This window comes from Alligator sinensis, unplaced genomic scaffold, assembly GCF_000455745.1.
Source record: "Alligator sinensis unplaced genomic scaffold, ASM45574v1 scaffold872_3, whole genome shotgun sequence".
Classification (NCBI taxonomy): domain Eukaryota; kingdom Metazoa; phylum Chordata; order Crocodylia; family Alligatoridae; genus Alligator; species Alligator sinensis.
In genome coordinates, this window is record NW_005842137.1 from 1,114,653 (window position 1) to 1,133,967 (window position 19,315).

Genomic DNA, 19,315 nt, shown 5'->3' on the forward strand with positions numbered 1-19,315 from the left:
TTCCCTATGGCCCCCTAAACTTCCCCATCGCCCCCCAAACTTCCCTATGGCCCCCCCCCAAACTTCTATATGGACCCCTGAGCTTTCTTATCAACCCCAAAGCTTCCCTATGGCCCCCTAAACTTCCCTATCGACCCCCAAACTTCCCTATGGCCCCCCCCAAACTTCTCTATGGACCCCTGAGCTTTCTTATCAACCCCAAAGCTTCCCTACGGACCCCTAAACTTCCCTATCGACCGAGCTTCCCTATGGACCCCAAAGCTTTCCTATCAACCCAGGCTTCTCTATGGACCCCCGTGCTTTCTTATCAACCCCTGAGCTTTTTTATCAACCCCTAAACTTCCTGATCAACCCCCGAGCTTTCCTATCAACCTTTAAGCTTCCCTATCGGCCCCTGGGCTTCCCTCCTGCCCTGGTTTCCTCTTACTACCCCCAGTCAGTGGCCCTCAGAGCAAGGGGGCCTGTAGGTTTACCTCGGTGCGGCCGCAGGTGCCTCCTGTGCTGAAAGGGGGCACGACCTGGGCCTGGCTAGGGGTTTTTTCCCCCTGGTTCCTCTCCCACTGATTTGGTGGGCGCTGTCAATGGCACATCCGATAGGCCTGGTTTTGGCCTTGAGGGGCCCGTGGGCACCACAGGGCAGGGGGCAGAGGGAAGGGAACGCAGCCCCGGCCCCTGGGGCTCCTCCCTGTGTCGTGGGCAGAGCCAGTGCTGCAGGCGGGGGCACCGGCACGTCTGCCACCCAGCTCAGGACTTTGGGTCTGTTTCTAAGGCAGGGCAGTGTCTCCCTGCGCAAGGAAAGAAGAGGGCAGAGAAGGGGGAAGGTGCTGAGGTATCCGCCCTTCACCTGGCACCTTGCAAACACTCCCGCTTCCAGCCCCTGGAGGCTCCAGCACAACGGACCCCACGTTCCCCATTCAGACGCAGAGATGAGAGTCACTTCATTACCCCTGGCAGCTCTGGTTTAAAAACCACCCACCACACCCCCTCCCAGCCCTCTCCTTTGATTTGGGGGAAATCGATACATATGTTCCACCAGGGCTGGACCTGTGACTGGTTTGTTAACTATGAGGACCCCTGAATGAACAGCACTCAGGCAGGTAATTTACCATCAGATCTGCGAGGATAAAGGGAAACCAATATAAATAGTCAGTAATAAAACTGTTTACTGACACCAGGCGTTCTTTAAATGAGATTTGTATGCAGGGGAGCGAGCCTCAGATAAGCTCTCCAGCTTACCATTATTGACTCTTGTCCAGTATAGCCAGCACTGTTATTAGAGGCACAAAGCAAGGAGACTCTATCTTCATAAAGCACCTGATAATATTAATAGGGAAGGGAGCCGTATCGGAGTTGAAAAGGAGCCGGGGCGCGACGCAGCCTTATTAGTTCTGCTTAAAGAGCAGTCGTTAGTGCTGTCAGCAGAGAGATGCTTTCCAAGGGCCTGCAAGGCCTGGCCAGGACCTGCTGCGTTCCCAGAGACGTTTGCACTCTGTATCCTGTGCTGTTGTGGCCGTCTTGTTCCTTCCCTCTGAAATCAGTCAGGACGACTGCCCTCTTTTCCCCAGTGGAGAAAGAGACAGAGCAGTTACAGGCCTGGTCTTTCCAGGAGGTAAGAACCTGCAGCTCCCCCGCACGCCCCCTGAACTTGCGGGGGGATCTGCCCCGGGAGGTGTCTCAGGCTGTGCTCCTTGCCAGCAAGAGCTCTGCTTCTGGTCCCAGTGATCTGCCCAGAGCCGGGAGCAGCAATCTGACCCCAGCAGTCTTGTTGCAACTCAGTGGGCGCGTTTACAAGTGGACATTTACTGCTCAGTAATTTAGGTTATTGTGCAGTAACGGACAATTACTGCATGGTATGGGCATGTATCTAAACATGCATGTCTGTACTGCGCAGTAACTATGGCAACTTATGTCAACTTGGACGTAAATTTGCTACCTCCATGATGCAGATAGCAAATTTGCGCTCGATTAATTACTGCGCAGTAATGCACGTGTAGATGCCTTACTGCGCAGTAACACTGTGTGTATGGACTGACTTGGGAATAACTTTAGTCCCAGGTCAGTCCATACACGTTACTGCACTGTAACACCTGCACGTGTAGATGCCAGCCTAAAAACCGCTTACTGTGCCGTAAATGCACATGTAGGTGCGCCCAGTGATTCTCAAGCAGGGTGTTCATAGATTCATAGTTAGGGCCGGGAGGGACCTCAACAGATCATTAAGTCCGACCTCCTGCCTGGGCAGGGAAGAGTGCTGGGGTGAGATGACCCCAGCCAGATGCCTATCCAGCCTTCTCTTAAAGACCCCTGAGGTGTTGCAGCACCCTGGGGTGCCTGGACACCCTTCTGAGGGTGCCTCACAATGTTAGCACTGTTAGGTGTGCAGACACGATCCGCAAGATAAACCCAGAGGTTTCAAATAGAAATTCATGGGGCTAAAACCCCTCTGGCCCTACTATGCTCTTTCTGAGTTCCTTGCAACAGAAGACATGCTCTAGTGTTTTTTTGTAGTAAAAAAAATGAGTGAAAACGAAGAGCTGAGGGTGGCCCCAAGTGGGTAAAGGCTGAGAACAACTGTTTTAGCCACTCAGTTACAGTCCAAGAGGGGATCTAACTCCAGCATCCTGGCTCTCACTTCCTTTCTCCAAACATTAGACATGCCCTGTAAGGATTGGGGCAGCCTGTGGCCTTCCTGCACCAGGAGGCTCTGCCTACCTCTCTGCCCATCATGATCTGCCTCCCTCCTTCATCTCCAAATAACCTTTAACTCATTGCCGAAGCAGGTTCAAAGTCTGATTAGCCCGGTGGGTAACGGAAGGCCACCAGGAGGCCTGAATTGACTCGTTCCACCTCTGCCCCACTCAGAGAGGGGTTTGCTGCCTGCCCGGACCACGTTCCCTGCTCCTCTGTTTGCAGAAGAAATGCAGCTTGGCTCTTGACATGACGATCCAAGGAGCAGTGCCAAGTGTTTGCCACCAGCCTCTAGGGTAAATGAGCCCTGGGAGGACATGAGCTGACAGATGCGGGCAGGACCTGTGCCGGTTGATGCCTGCACTAGGAATGGCTCACTTAGCCCAGCCCTGTGCTCCTCATTCAGGCAGAACCTGCACTGGCTTCCGGAAGCTCAGTGGCCATCAGTGAACGAAGGCCAGGGCGCTGCAGTGAGCTTTTGCACAGCCACAGCAAAGAGGAGCTCCCAAATCTTTTTCCCTTTGAAGACCCCCCCAGCCCCATCATGACAGATGCTGCCTGCCGCTGCCAGCCGCACAGACGCAGGTCAGATGCCCAAAGTGCGTGGAACAGGAGTGGCTCTTTTAGGGGAGCCATGGGGGGAGAAATCAGGGCAGCAAACTCCAATGCAAACTCAACAAGCAAGCTGCTCTCAGTTATTCCCTTCATCTCCTTTCGGGAGCCTTTGATCCTACCAGGGGGAAGACAGGTGGGGCATTGATGGGGAGTCGCACCTACTCTAGGCAAGGTTTCCCAAATCGCATGTCCAATCTGAAACATTGCTGGAACTGCGGTGCCACAAAGTTACTGAAAAGACACTTCTCGAGTCATCTCTACACTTAAAAACAGAGCCAGGAGGGCACGTTCAGCCTGGCCGTCCCTGCGTTCCTAGGCCTTGTGCTGTTTCCCTGCCAGAGGGATGAACATCAGGGGTTAAATCTGGGTCTAGACATTATTTCCCCATTTGTTGTCTCTGGCTAAGTGCAGGTTGAATCTGCCACCACCTGACAGCGGTTATTTATGGCTGTTGTTCTTGTCTCCCAGGCGCAGAGGGGCAGCAGGCGGGAGGCACAGGGAATGGATGACTCTCTTTGAGGAGTCATTTGGGTTTCTGATGACAGCGCTTTAGCATTCCAGGAGAGTCCCGTGACCCAGAGCCCTGTAAAATATTCCTACCGTGAAGGAAGCGACAACTAGGCAGTGACATGTGAAATGAGGGCTGTAAAAGCCAGGCCTCAGCTGCAGCCCCCTCCTGGAGACACGCTCACCTAACCTTTCCCTCCTTGACCGGGACTGTGTCTCATCCGCTGATGTGCCTTTGAAGCATCACCTGCACCAGACATGTGCCAAAGGCACTGGGAGATGGGGATAGCTGTGTCGTACTGATTTATTACCATATTTTGGTAGTTCCCACCGATCTTCAGGTTCTGGTGCACATTCTGGACATACGTCGAGTGGGAGATGGTTTCCCATAGGATCCGCTTGAAAATACTTTGATCTAAGTGGATGGGGGAAAAAAGCAACATGGGGCGCTAAGGTGGAGAGAGATGCCCAAGGTAAGAGGGAGAGTCTGTGGAAGAGCCAGCATCTGAACCTCAAACCCCATCCAGTGCTTTAAGGACAAGACTGTTCTCCTCCCCTTGGGGCTTGGCTCTGCCATTGATCTAGGCCCTTGTCCAGGAAAGACTTAAGCGCTCTCTTATTTTTAAGCTTGTGCGTCATCCTCTTGATTTCAGTAGGACTCGCCTCGTGCTTGATGTTAAGCAGGTGTTGAAGTGCTTTGCTGGATTGGTTTCACAGTGCCTTGGGAAACTTCCTTCCGCAAAGCCCCGGCTCGGATCACTCTCAGGCTGTCGTGGGATTGGAATCTAAATGCAAATTTTTGCAGGTGGCACCTGCTTTTCTTATGGGCTGAAGCAACAAGGTAGCTCAGCTTCCCCTGAGCTTTCCCAGCTTACGGTTGTTGTAACCTGGATCCCAATTGTGCAGCTGGGGCCCTGTCTCTTGGAGAGCGTGTTTGTGAAACCGCCTAATAGTCAATCTAGAGAAACATCCAAGACCCCCGAGATTGACACTGGGTGCCTCTTGAAAAGGAACCGTGCCATCTCCCGAAGAGAAAGGAGCCTGAGAAACCACCTGCAAATGTATTGCACATTAGTTTGTGTTATCTAAATCGGGCAGAGAAAACAAAAGAGCGTGACCTGCTAGTCTGGCAAGTCTTCTGATGCTGGAGTATAATCTACAACAGTTCATTGGGGAAACTCGTTAACCAAATTAGCCTCCTGCGGGTGAGATCTGACCCGCAGAAAGGGCACCAAGAAGGAGCAGCTCTTTTAATTTAATTTTAAATGATTCTGAGACACTCCCGAGCTTTCAGGACCCAAAAGCCCTCCAGCCATCAGGCGCCTTCATTTATTTTAGTTTAAAGCCACACAACTGTGAAAGGAAATGCCACCTTGGAAGAGGCCAGCGGCTCATGTAGACTAGCGCCTGAGCTTGGATATTGAGGGCACGCCACACAGTAGTTAACAGAGCTGTGTTATCTCAGAGGTAGGAGGCTGGATGCCACCTCTCTTTATCACTGTACTTATGGCTTCTGTTATCACAGTACCTGAGCTCCTCGTTACCTTTAATGGACCTGCTCTCGCAACACTCCCGGGAGATAGGACAGTGCTATCTGCTTCACTCCGGGGATGGGGAACTGGGGCACAGAAACATGGGGGGGTCTTGCTGGGGGGGAGGGAAGGGACACCGGGGAGGCTGATGGCAAAGCAGGAAATTAAACCGGGTTTTTGTGAGTCACAGGCTGTTGCTCTAACCATTGGGACGCCCTTCCTCTAGCAGCCTGTTTGTCTTTTTCTATGTGATGCTGGGTAATTTTGGGCCTTGGCCAGTGCCCATTCAAGTGAGCGGAAAGGCTTCCACTGAGCTAAGTGGGAATCAGATGGGGCCATTTGTGCCTGCTAATAAATAGCCTTTGCCTTTCGAACGCTATGTAATTATATGTTTAATTCAACCGCGCGCTTGCAGAATGGGAGCCGATTGCTTGCACGGAGACAGCGCGGTGGGCGCGCTTGGTGTGTGATCTGATTCCCTCTCATGTGACAGTCATTTGGTTTATGCAGCCACTTCTGTAGTACTGTACTAACGAGCTTCACAGCGCCATAGCCAGCAACAGAGACAACACTGGTCTCCTGGGGTGTGTCTGCACTGCAGTCGCCAATGTGACTTCAGGGGAGCAAAGACTCCCTGAGCCAGCTCAAAGCTAGCAGTCTAGCTGGGGAAAACACTCAGGGAGTTAGCTCATGCTGAGCTCCCTGCTGCCACAGGGGCAGGGTTGCTGGTAACCCAAGCTAGCTGACTCAGTGCCAGCTCAGGGAAGTCTACACTACTCAGCCATGTAGGCATAGCTGCGTAAGGGTAAGGCTCAGCCCCTGTCTGCATGAAAAGGTTTTCCTGGTGGCTGGCAGGCAGCTGCAGTTGCCTTAGAGTGCTGTCCCCTTGGACACATGGCCAGCGTGCTGTCCTCACCGTCATAGATTGTACCTGGAAAGCCTGTGCTGCACTGTGGGGGGATACCCCCAAATTCCCCACATCACCACTTAGCATCCCAACTTATGGGCTACTTTTGCAGTGCACTGCACTTTCCTTGTGGGAGTTTGGGGTTCCCTCGTTCCAGCCCATAATCCCTTTTTAAAACTCCCACGGTTCCTCCGTCGCAGCCCGTAACCTGATCATTTGAGGGCCAGGTTTTAATCTCTCCGCTGTCTTGCTGGCAGAAGTATGGACATCCAACAGGTCAGCAGGGCTTCTGAAGGAAGGACACTTGACTCTTCTGTACCTGAGGAACCTCAGGAATTACCGCAGCGGCTGGTCGTGCAGCAGCAAAAATGAAAACGCCGAGGAGAAGCAGCGTGAGCCAGACACTGCAAGGTAATTGCCGGATGTAGCAGATGCGGGCTGGCCAGTTGCATGATGCGGAGCCGTGCTTCTGTGCCCAGGAAAAAGGATCAGTTCACACTGGGACAATCAGTAATTGTTGCCCAAGGTTCAGGGGTGGAAAGCCACGTGTGTCTGGAGCTGTGCGCCACGTGCTCCAGAATGGGTAGTGATCCCGCTGCACAAAGGGGCCACCTTGGACGGCTTTAGATGGTGGGTGATCATCAATTTGGGGTTAGAAATTCCTCACTGAGGATGGTCATTTCCCTGCTACTACATGCGTCCGGGTCGGGTTTTTTTTCACGTTCCTCAGAGCCATCAGGTGTTGGCTGCCACCCAGGCTGGGGATTTTGACTGGGGTGTGCCAGTGCTCCTGCTGGGACTTAAACCTGGAGTTTCCTTGCTGGAGGGGCTTGCCCCTCTGCTCAAGGTCAGACCAATTGCTGCAGTTAGGGTCAGGAAGGAACTTAACCTCATGCTCGGATTTGGATGAGCTGCGGGGGTTTTTACCTTCCCCTGCTTTATGTGTGGCAGGGTTGGGTGTGACACCTTGTGCTGTGTCAGGGTTGACTGGGTAGTTTTGCTAAGAGGTTACACACTGGATTCAATGAGGATGGTTTGGATAGGGGTGATCCTGCCTCAGGCAGTGGATTGGACTAGGTGACCTCTAGAGGGCCCTTCCAGCTCCATGTCTCTATGCTTCTACGATAGGCCTGCAGCACCCTTAAGCACAGGTGTTTTGGATATTTCAGGTACAGCGCCTGGTAGTTGTGAGAGAAGGTTGGGTGGATTTTTAAGAGCAGGTTAGACTCATTCTTGAATAGGATGTTATTTGTCGGGCATGATCCTGCCTTGTGTAGGGAGGCTTGGACTAGATGCGACCTCTTGAGGTCCCCTTCAGCCTTGCATTTCTACACCGCTGTGTCCTGCTGTACAAGACTGATGCCGAGCTGTCTGCAGAGAGTTATAGATCGATTTAGTGCAGTGGATCCTCAGAGTATCATGGGGCAATGCCAGGGGCTCACATCCTGATTCCCCTTCCCCCCACACCACTCCTGAATGCACGGAGAGAAGGGGGGACCTTTGCCATGGTTAGCAGATCCTTGGGGCCATTTCACTGACATTACTATTGATTGCGAAGTCCCCTGTGGTTCAGTGGTATAGGGTCCTTGTCTGCCACACAGGAGACCTGGATTCAATTCCAGGATGCTTATACAACTACAGCTATGGAGGCACCAAACACCTGGACTCAGTCTGGCTTTTGGATTTGGTCTCCATGGCTTAAAAGGGAGATGGAAGGTCTGGGCAGCCTCCATTTCTCCAAACTCCTGCCTAGGCATATGCATTGAAGGTCTGGGTGACCTCTCACACACACCATGATCTGGAAGGATGATGGTTGCCAAACCAAAGCAACGTTGATTGTGATGTGATACTCACCGCTTTGTTGGAGAAGCTGTATACAGGGGCACGTTTCCTGGACTGGGTTAATCGCACTGGTGGCATTGTGATGCCGACTGCGATTCTTCCCTGGATCATTGTTCTGTATGCTGGACAGCTGCATGGGCAGATTTAACCACCGTCTGAGATGACGGTTGAATGTGCGTGGAGTAGCTCGAAAGGACACTGGAGGGGCCTCATACCCAGGCTGGACTTCAGGGAGCTAAACCTTCCTGTTGTCATTGCCAGGAGCTTAGTACAAAATATTTGTGAAACATAGGGGGAAAACGTTCCTGGCAGGGGAGACAAGGAAAGACAGCTGGTTTTGAACAGCTAGATACAAGGGCAATTACAGGAGCTCACTGAAGGGCTGTGTTGGTGAGGGAAGCCATCAGGGCTCACGGTGACAGTGGTGTGCGTCAGGATGCATCACTGTGGATAAGATATATTCAGCTGCTCAAAGAATTTTAAATAAGTCGTTAGCCCATTAATGGATCTGGGCAGGGGAGACCAGTTTGGGGGGGGGGGGGGTGTCGCATGTCTACCTTGCAAGACAAACCGAATCTATTGTGATTTTTCACAAAATAAGACTTTCCTGAGCAAGCACAGGCAACAAAAATACTCCTCAAAGCAGGTGAAACTGCTGAAAATTCCCTGTGCTGGCTGGTCCCTCCTCCATGAGCCGCAGGTCAGTGTCTGTACATTCATAACTACTTGCTTTTTCGCTGGGTCTGAGGGGAAAAGATACTATGGCATGTTATGCCAGCAGTGTGTGTGGGTGTGTAATCCAGAACGCAGAAACTTAGACCTGTCTGTGAACCACAGTGGCTGTAGGAACATAAGTCATAGGGCAAGGAAAGCCAGGACTCCTTTCCTGCCCCAAGCAGTATCACAAGGTTTAGTGGCCCGAGTGGAGAAATACCATCTCTAGCTCACAGCTGTGAGCTCAAGAAGAGGCATTTCCACAGCACAGTGGGAACTGGAAGAGGGATCCACACTGTGACCCTGGGGCAGCCGAGTCTTTACTGAGCTGGTAAGCTCTTTGGGTAGGGGTCATGGTTGGTACAGTGTTTGTACAGCACCTAGCACAACGGTCTATGCCCAGAGGTTTGGATCTGAGCGCAATGACCAGCTTGCTCTTCCCATTGTGCTAAATGGGAAGGTGGAAGGGTCTTGGCATCCTGCATGGAAGAGGGACTTGGTTGAAAATCCCTGCTTGGTGCCGCTTCTGTGCTGGTACCAGTCATGATACATCTTCCCCAGGGATGGCCATGATGTCCCTAGGGCCTGTGACCACACCAGCTCTGCCCTATGGCCACCTACTAATCACCTGGTACTAATCTTGCTGGTGTAAAAAATGAATCAGGAGGCTGCCCTTGGGTTGCTCTTCGGTCACGGTCCTGACAGACTCCTCTAAACCGTGTGGATTGTTGGACTGGGTCCCACACTCAGGAGGTGCCCTACGATACCTGCCCCAAGCCTTATGGGCCAGACATGGCTCCAAAACACCTGGCTGGGGTCATCTGAGCCTAGTGCTCTTTCCTGCCCAGGGCAGGGGGTCAGACTCAATGATCCAATAGGTCCCTGCTGACCCTAAAAATCTATGAAGGCCTCCCCTTTACCAAGGCCTGTGCCTTGCAGGTAGCAATTAAACATTGTCCCTTTTTGAGGCCTCCATCTAGCTTGACCTCCCATCTCCGAGCACTCTCTGGTGCTGGGCTGTCCACACTGTAGTGTGCCCCAATGAGGCCTCCTCCTTCCCAGTAGCCTCAGCCCAGTCCACTAGTTAAAGTAACACCACAAGCCCCCGGGCTACAACACAACAATAACATCGGGTTCGCACTCTATCCCTTTTAAGAAGGCAAGTTACTCTCTCAGTTGAATGGGCCTCCTCCCCACCAGCACTTATGAGCTCCTACAGCCCCTTAATCCTACCAGGAGCAGTCAAGCATCACCAAGTAGCTTCTTCTATGAGCACACCTTTCCCCCTTGGCTGCTGCCAGAGAACTGACCACCTCCAAGCTCAGCCCTGGGGCTTATATGTGCCCAGGGCCCTGGCTCCTTCCGGTCAGCTGATTGGGTGCAGGTGCCGGCTAATTCCCTCTTTAGCCTTCTGCCACAGCAACCTGCACCTGTGGGGTTTCTACCTGGCTCCTAGGGCCCTCTCTCTAGGCAGTTTCTGCCCTTAAGAAGCAGGCACACCTTATTGCCCTGCAACAGTACCCAGTCTGGGAGTGCACTGTCCAGTACAGACGGCAGGTCCTCGCTCAGTCTGCTTTTAATCGTTCCCGGCTACTAAACTGCCATCCCTTCCTGTGGGGAAAGGCAGGAAAAGGCAGTGCAATGCAGCAACGTGCCACCATCACAGCTACATAACTATAGGAGGGCTTTGAATGAGCGGATGCTTCTTGAAGGGGTCTGTGCTGGGGGTTGAAGAGGACTAAAGACTTCACTGCAGGGATCTTGAGCTGAAGAGGCTCACAGCCAGGCGGGCATGTGACGCCGCAGTTGCTCCATGAGTGTGCCAGCGAGCTACACAAGGACAGATGCCTGCCCAGTTAGAAAGGCAGAGGGAGGTGCCCAGACAGACTGCATGGTAACAGATGTGGTGCAGCTCACAACACAGGGCAAAGGCAAGAGCCACATGCCAGCCAGCTTCTCCATGGTGCTGCATCTGCTGCAATCACACACGGGCCAAGGGGAGGGCCAGGAGCTGCAGGGCAGTGATTTAGTGAGGCTGGGTTGACACTTGAGCATGCGTGCTTGGTGTCGGTGAGAGGAGGATCGCTGCCTCTTTGGGATGCTCAGGGCAGGCACTTACATTTTCCAGCTATCCAGCCAGGAGTGATGCTGGAAGTGGGGGGGTCTGATATTTGAAGAAGCCCTCACTCTTTGAACCTGAGCTTTGCCAGCTGCTGGCGGGAAGGTCATATATTCTGAAGCACAAAGCATGCCCCATCTGGGCCCCGTGATGCTCTGCAGCCTGCCGGGGGGAGACCTTTGGGGGAATCAGGAGCAACTGGGCTCTGCAGCAGCCCGGCCCACATCACTTCCCAGGCTCCCACGCTCACAAAACAGTGCAGGATCTTTGACCACAATCATCATCGGGACCAGAGGGACAAGTCCCCTGCTCATAGTCAAGTGCATGCTATGAACCTGCCATGCAAAAGCCCACCGAAGTCTGTGCCAAGGCTCCCATTGCCTGCAACCAGTCAGTGGGTTGGGCCCCCTTGGAAGGTGGCACCCTAGGTAAAGACAAACCTGCCAGGGCCTTTTCTGCCAAAGGGTGAGATTACACTACAGAGGTTCACCCTGGAGACCAGAGGAAAGCTCATGCTGGGAAATGAGGCTCAGCCCCTTGGCACCATCAGAGCTGCGGGCCGGGATGTTGTCAGGCCTCGGACATTGCTTTGATGCATTTTTTTAGTCTTCGTTACCTCGACAGCCACCTCGGGAGTGAGGTGGTGACCTTTAATCAGAGTTCTCCATTCCTCGCTCCCTCTCGACCAGAGCCTTGCCTCCATTATCACGGTGATTAACTGTGTTTTGCTGGTAGAGAAGAACAGAAGGCCGAGAAGAGATAAATTACGTGAAGTGCCCGAGTCGATCCGAATATGATTTGATGTTAACATTTCAAACTACTGGGTATTTTAATTTAGTGGCTTCTAACCTTCTCGGAAAGGGCACCCTGTACAGGGTGAAGTGTTCTCGTTCCAATGATCCTCAGACGTCAGAGCTGGAAGACTGATTATTAGGGTGGAAAGATGGTATATATGGGACCCCTTTCCCAGTAGCCCCTGGAAAGACGGCTCTGCCAGGCAGCTGGAGGACCCATGCAGGGTGGATCCATCACAGGGGCCTGAGTGCCATGCCGATCCTTCACAAATGTGCTGCACATCGGCTGCTGTGGACAAATTGTTTTTTGACAAGACAGAACATTTTTTGTACACGTTCATATTTGAGACATGCCAGGTTTTTTCTGACCACATGATTTGAGATGAAACATTTGCCATTCAAGTGGAACTGATTTTGAGTCTGTTGCCCTCCTTCCTCCCTTTTTTCCTGCTCTTCTGGTGGAGAAATGGAGCGGGAGAGAAAAAAGGCAGAAAATGGAAGTTAAACCTCCCCGCCCTAAACCACCATTACAATCCTGGCAGTGGTGAATACAAAGAAATGGCTTTGAACTGAAAAGCTTCAAAAGAAATAGACATTTTTCGCTCCCGCTGAAAAGTTTTCATTGGAAAAGGTTGTCTGGGTTGTTACCAGCCCCTCCTGATTGGCTGGCAGTGCCCAGGGAGATCCCAGCGGGGCTATGCCAAGTAGATGACATTTTGTGGAATCTCCTCACTAGAGCCCCCAAATTGTTTCTGCATCAGCCGCCGGCCTTAATAGGTCCTTGAGGGGCTGTCCTCTTGCAGGGCATTTCCGGATCAGAGCCTAGCCGGCTAATGCCACCCAAGCATAATGCTCCCCACACTCAGATGGCTGGGGGCAGCCTGCTGGGGGGGGCCAGCACCCCGTGGTGTGGGTTGCCCTTCAGTCTCACTCTGGGAAGAAAGCATTTTCCAGCAGACATGGCACTGGGCTGGGAGCCAGGATCTGTGCCACTGATTTTCTCCCCTCTTCCTGCCTCTGCTTCCCTCCCCACTCAAGTTAGTTTTACCTACTAAGAGTTAAACTCTTCAGGAGAGGGACTGTTTTTTGCTCTGTGTTTGTACAGCACCTGGCGCACAGGATAAGGACCTCAGCTGGGCCTGCCATAGTACTACTACTGACTGCTGCCTTCATTGTCACCTCCTCTTCTTGTTTAAATGCCCCAGGTTCCCATTCACTTAGCGGCACATTCACACTGTCTGTGTCAACTGTGAGAGATGCCTATTTGGTGCAGTACTATTCCCCCCGCCTGTGTCTATTGTGCCAGTAAGGTGGTTTATAATCTGAAGCAGAAGCCTACTTCGGTTCCACTTCAACAGCTTCTTTTTTCTCCCCCTCCTCTTTTTTTCTTTCCCCCTAAAGATTTATCTCAGCCCATTTTCTTTTAGCGGCAAGAATCATTTAGGTCTCCATTATTACAGCTCTTCAGGCTTAATGCTTTAATAAAGTCCTGATCTTATCCGCAGAAGAGGGTTGCAAATATGGTTGCATTTAGGGAGCTGTTTATTATAATGAATGTGGTACGAAGGAGGAGTATTGCAGTTTCCCAGGGTAATTCCGTAACTGCTTCATTCAGGATCAAGGACAAACACTGAGATTCCCGCTCTAGTTCCTCTGTCTCATGGGGAGTCTCGACAAGTATTTCTTAAAGAAAAGAGAAAGCCAGAGAGAAGCGGAAATGGAAACATCATCAGTATATTTATGAACGTTGAAGGAATGCCTTGAGGCCCAGCCTGGGATCAGGACCCCATTGGGTTGTGTCGTATGGTCGTCTCTGCCCCAAAGAGCTTGCAGTCTATGTAGACAACACAGTGGGAATCATGGGCACAGAGAGGAGCAGTGACAAGGGATGGGGATGCTGCTTTGAGGGCACCGAGATGGGCATTGCATTATCTAATTTGTAGGTGCTTTTACTCGTTCTGCCCTTCAACCCCTAACCAAGGAACCTGCGGCTTGGCAGTGAAAGCTGCAGATGTGCAGAGCCGCGTGCAGGGTGCATGTGTAGCTCGTGCAAGGCACTGAGACATGCCAACAATGCCGCAGATGAGAAGAAGGTCCCAGGGGGGAGGGACAGGACAGGATGGGGATGGTTGAACCCCGGCTGAGGCTCAAAGCGAGTAGAAATCTCTGGAAGTGCCAATATGTGATATCGAGGGAGAACGGACTCCAGCTAGTCACCAGTGCCCAGCACTGCAGAGAAACCCTGATGCCCAGGCTAGCCAGCTCCTTGCTCCCTGGAGTGGGTCTCTGCTATGCCCTGCAGCAGTGGGGAAACACCCTGTATCTGGGTCCATGAAGGCAGTTTTCCTTAAGCGCCCGGGGGATAACTGCTCTTCTGGCATGGTTTAATACCTGCCAAGGTGTTGGGGCTTTAAGCCCACTTTATGGAAATGGGAGGCTCCTTCCTAGCTTGTTCCTGCAGACACATGGCTGAGGGCAGGCGAAACTTGGGGGCATCCAAACCCCTGGGCAAAGACGTTGGAAATACCTGAAGCCCCTGGTGGGGGTGGAGGAAGTTTGCCAGTTGTAGGGCCACTTATGGTTCTGGACTGACTCATGGATTTGGATTTGATTTGACTGATTTGGCTTGAGACACAAAAAATGTCTTAAAAAAAAAAAGACGGGGGGAAGCCGTGCAGGTCTATGGCAGCCATGTGGAGATTGCTTCTCTTTCAGGCTCCTGTGTGAGAAGGTGCTCAGCACACAGGAGGGAGAGACAGGCATTTCCATCCTGGGGAGACACCTGGACAGAGAATCCTGCAGGAGCACATCCCCTCCACTGTCCTTCCCAGCTCCCTGACACTTGCTACATCTGCCCGTGTGACCCTGGGCCTCTGCAGCTGGGACTGAGCAGGGACCATCTGGTCTGCTCAGGCAGAAGTACTATTGTCTTCATCTGTGCATGGCACCCAGATGCAGCCTGGACAGGCACATTAGGAAAGCAGGGGGTTTGCTATGGATGGAGCACGGCCATTGTTACAGGACCAGGTTCCAGGAACAGCCCATGATCTGTAACACGGGACATGACACTGTCCTGCCGTGTCCGGCATGCAGCCACAGCCCTGCTTTCCGGGGATGGATTGAGCCATACTCAGCTGTGTGGCATAGGCCCTGTACTGTCAAGCAGTAGCAGGCCTGCAGGAGGGGCACGTCTGACAGCAGCCCCCGCCTCAGTATTGCGTGGGTGTCAGCGGTGCATTGTCTAGCTCCCTTCTTGGTTAAAAACAATGAGGTGTTGCACTGTGTGAAGGCGCTAGGAGGCTGCTGGCCGGGCTGTGCTGGAGGCAGGCGTTTGTATCTGCCTGCTTTTGCGCTCGGCTGGTTTCACCACGCAGCAAGCTGAAACAGCCCAGACATCCCCGTGTGATGAGCCACTAGAGACCAGAATCCCTTCCTTCCCCGCTAGGAGCCTGCAATGTCCCTCTGCCCCCTTGCCCTGGCTGTGTGGGCAGAGGCAGTGATAAGGGGGGGAAGCCCCACAGACACTTGCTTTCTCTTTCCCCCACCCTGGCTCATGCACTAATTGCTTTCTCAAGTCTGGCGCGGTCCCAACACAATTACCGTTCTAATAGATCGACAATTACAGGCACGCACTGCGGGGAAGGATTACATTGATCCCTGTTAGCCTGGCCACGCCGCGCCGTGTGACAGTGGGACGCCCCAGCTGCCATAACTCACAGCGCTGCTGGAAGTGTTTTGAAGCTGCCTGCCTGCCTCTGGAGCAGGTGGTTCATGGGCATCGGGGGGCTTGGGCATGTCCGTGCCAGCCTAGTGGCTTCAATGCAGACAAATGCCTGGAGAAGATCAGCAACCTGCAAGATCAGGCCCTTTGTCACCTCCTGGCTGGGAGCGGCTGGATTTCCTCGAGCTGAAAGCTGTGGGGAGCTGGGGGGCACCGCTCTGCCCACCATCATGGGAGAAGGCAAGCAAGGGCAGTGGTGGGGGGGAGACGCTCTGCTGAGAAGGTGCAGGACCAGTGCAGTCACCCCTGGGTCTGCTCTCCAGCACCCCAGGAGTGCTCCCCTTCAGAGGGCAGGACTGGCAGGGGATCAGCAGGGCTGGAGCAGGGTGGCCACCTTGATGTCTTGCATCATCACCTGGCAGCCTGAAAATGCAGGGCCTGACACGGAGTCTCCGCTGATGGGGGGAAAGGGAGGGCAGAGGGGCTTGTTACAGCTGGGACTTGGACCCAGAAGGGCTCTTTTGGCTCCTGGGTTAACGTCTGTGGTGGAAAGCTCCAGCCCAGGCCAGATTGAAGGTAATGCAGGTCCCCAGGGTGGTGCGGGTACGAGGCCCCTGGACCATGTGTGCAGCGTGGGAATGCCCTGGGGAAGTGTGGATGCGATCCAGCCTCCGTAGAGGATAGGTGACTGCCAGGCATGCACTCTTACACTCTGTCTCAGTCTGGACCCAGCAGTGCTCCGAGGTAGCGGCACTGCCCCCATTCCAGGGCATAACATGCCCAAAGCAGGCCAGGCTTCCCCGTGCCGTGGTCCTATGCCTGCATGAACTTTCCCCTCCTCCTCCCCATTTGTCCTACTCGTTTGCAGGGTCTTTGAGGCAGAGGCTGCCTCTCCAGCCTTGGGCAGCCCCGATCGCAGCTAAAACCTGTTGTGAGAGTGAGGAGTGTTTGAGTTTTGTGCTCAGGGAGCCGGAGAGGAAGGAAAGAAGATAACAGACCCGGCTGTGCACTCAGGGACTGGAGCAGCAAACGCAGCATATTCATGGAGCTGATCTGCACAACCTGCCTTTCCCTAAGGAGAGGAGGCAGCAGGTGACTTGCTGCGGAAAAGCATTTGCACCTTCCAAGAGCTTTGCAATGTGAATATCCAGGCTCATGGGGTCTGATGCTCCAAACATCCTCTCATCCTTATGCTGCCCCAGACAGGGCAGGCAGCAGGAGGGGGAGGCTTTCCCTGCCCATATACTAGAACTCTGCCCACTGGTAAAGTCTTCGCCTGTCTTCTTTCAGCCCCAGTTGCTGCCCCTTTCCCCTGCTGCTCCTAAGCTGCCTATTGATGAGTAACCTGTCGCTGAGCAGCAGCATGCCAATAAGCCCTGGGAAAGTCGGACAGGCGGCGCTTGGAGAAGGTCCGGCCCATGTGAAATGGGAAGTCCCAGGCTGCACCCCCGGGAAGGAATGAACCCTGCTCCCAGCACCCGGCTTTCTTTCGAGCAGCTTGTGAAAGAAGAGTGCCTTTCGCTATCAAACGCCAGGGTGATTTATAGCCCTCATTTCTCCTGGCAATTTCCAAGCGTTTCCATGGCAGGAGCCATCTCCCGAGGGAAGCGGGAGCCAATCAGCGGCTCAGGGGGAGCTGGCAATCTCCCCGAGGGGAGAGCAGGCTGCTTGCTGGGGAATCATGGAGAAGTTGGGCTGGAAGGGCCTTCCAGGGGTCACATCCAGTCCAACCCCCTGCATGCGGTAGGATCAGCCGCATCCAGACCATGCTATACAAATCCATCATTTATCCGCTCAGTACAACTACCGTCAGCCCTGACACAGCACAAGACATCTCACCCAAACCTGCCACAGGTAAAACAGGTGGACTGCAACCCCCTGTGACTGGGGAAGGGCAGCAGCATCCTGGTGACTCCTTCTCTCTCTTGACTTTATGCCCACTTTATGGAAAGGGGAGATGTTACTTAGCTTGCTCCTGCGGCCATATGGCCAAGGGTAAGCAAAACTAGGGCATCTGAACTCCAAGCCTCTGGGCTTGGGCCTGCAAGTAGGATGTCTGCCAAAGGTTTTGGAAACATCTGAATCCCCAGATGGGGGTGGAGGACATTTGCCTGTAGTAGGGCCACTTATGGTCCTGGACTGACTCATAGATTTGTCATTTGTTTTGGCTAATTTGGCTTGGAATATGGAAAATTTTAAATTAAAAAAAAAAGTCCAAGCAGCTCTGTCTGCACTGCACCCCTGTGGCCAGGCCTGCCCCAGCAATGTCTCACCCTGGGAAGTGGAGACTCCTGGCAGGGTCTGTTTCGCAGTCCTGGTCTGGAGGAGATGGCTCTGTCTATTATACCATGAAGCCTGGTCCTTTCTTGGCCAGGAGGGCACACAGCAGAGAGAGGGTCGTGATAAAGGGATGCTCAGGGCCGCACCTAGATGAGTTTTGGGGGGAGCAAAAATGTCAGGAGCTTTCAACCTCCTTGTTCTCCTTCAGAAAACTGCAGCTTTGATCCAGTTTGGGAGCAGGCTGGCTGGGCTGGTCTGGACCTGGGAGTATGGATCTTCTGCCCCTTCTGCATCAAAATCAGGGGTGTGAGGATTGGGCCTGAGCCCCCTCCCTGCATTTGTGTCCAAGCCCCTCTGCCCCAGTTCAGGCTTGTTCCTGACTAGCACTGAGCACTCCCATCTCATACTGTGGTTCCCTGGGAGATGCAAGTGCCCAGCACCAACGATTAAGTGCTTTGCAAGGGAGAGAGATTCAGTCCCTGCTCTTGGATGCCTGGCTGGACAACATCAGCCTGGGGTCCCGGAAGGAAACCAGGACTGGAAACCAGGGGATCAGCAAGACCCCCATAATGGTGGGTGATAGGCACAGACCTCGACCTTCTGGGCTAAAGGGGTTGCCACACTGGGTGGTAGCAGGAGTAGGCTGTTACTCTTCAGTGGTGACACACATTTTCCCTGCTCTCTGATGTTCAAAGGAGCTGGGGTTGGCTTTCTTCCCTGCTCTGTTCTCCCCACCATGTGCATGGAGCTGTTTTGGAACATGCTCTTCTAGTGCCTCTGATGGTCCTGGGTATGGGCCTGGCCTCAGCTCTCTGGAAATGAGCTCTGGACTAATAAGCCCATGCCTTTCAGGAGCATCCTTCATCCCAAAGTCCTTTTACAAGGTGGCAAAACCAAACACCCTGCAAATGCAACCAGGTTTGCAGGGGAGGCAGCTCATGGCCTGAGGGAGCACCAGGGCTAGTAGTGCCAGGCAATGAACAAGGAATGCGTGGCTGTGCCCCTGCCTGCCTGTGCAACTCCAGCCCGGGGCCTCTGGCAAAAGACAGGCCTAAGCACGGATGTCGGACAAGCCCTGACACTGCGCGGGGTGGCTCAGTCTGGATCCGTCCCTCCTGCCAACCAGTCTGATAAGGCCCAAGGATGGCCCAGGGGCCAGGCTGTTGTGGGGCTGGCCTGGCCCGTGGTAGATCGTGTGCACCTTGACTCCTCTCTCAGCCCACTGGAACCGTCCTGGCCTCCTGCTGTCCCCTCTCGCTCCTCCTGAGCTCACCTTGGGCTCTGCTGAGTCCGTGCATCTGCTTGGGTGTTTGTCCCTGCTCTGTTCCCATCTCCCTACCTTTCTATCATGTGGCTGCACTTTTAAACCTGCTCCTCTCTCAGCCCCTAGCCTGTCTCTCTCCTCCTGCGCGCTCTCTGGTGTCCCCAGGTAGGTATTACACTTACTTCTGCTCTCTTCCAGGAGCGCTGGGCTCAGTGGCGAGGGCATTAGTGCTTGGAAACCCCTCACCTGCCATGGAGCTGTGCACCAGGGTCGTCTGCAGTAGATGCATCTGGCCTGCTTGCTGCCGTGGCCCTTGGGAACAGGTCCAGGTC

At 53.5% G+C, this 19,315-nt stretch overlaps 1 protein-coding gene across 1 annotated transcript in view; it reads right to left on the reverse strand.

Annotated features, from left to right (window-relative positions):
- The window catches only part of LOC106722284, a 21,804-nt gene extending 17,551 nt beyond the window's left edge, over window positions 1-4,253 (reverse strand). The window contains exon 1 of the mRNA XM_025206024.1: window positions 4,058-4,253. Coding sequence (XP_025061809.1) covers window positions 4,058-4,253 — 196 coding nt within the window. The remainder of the gene's footprint in view (window positions 1-4,057) is intronic.
- Between the last annotated feature and the right edge of the window lie 15,062 nt (window positions 4,254-19,315).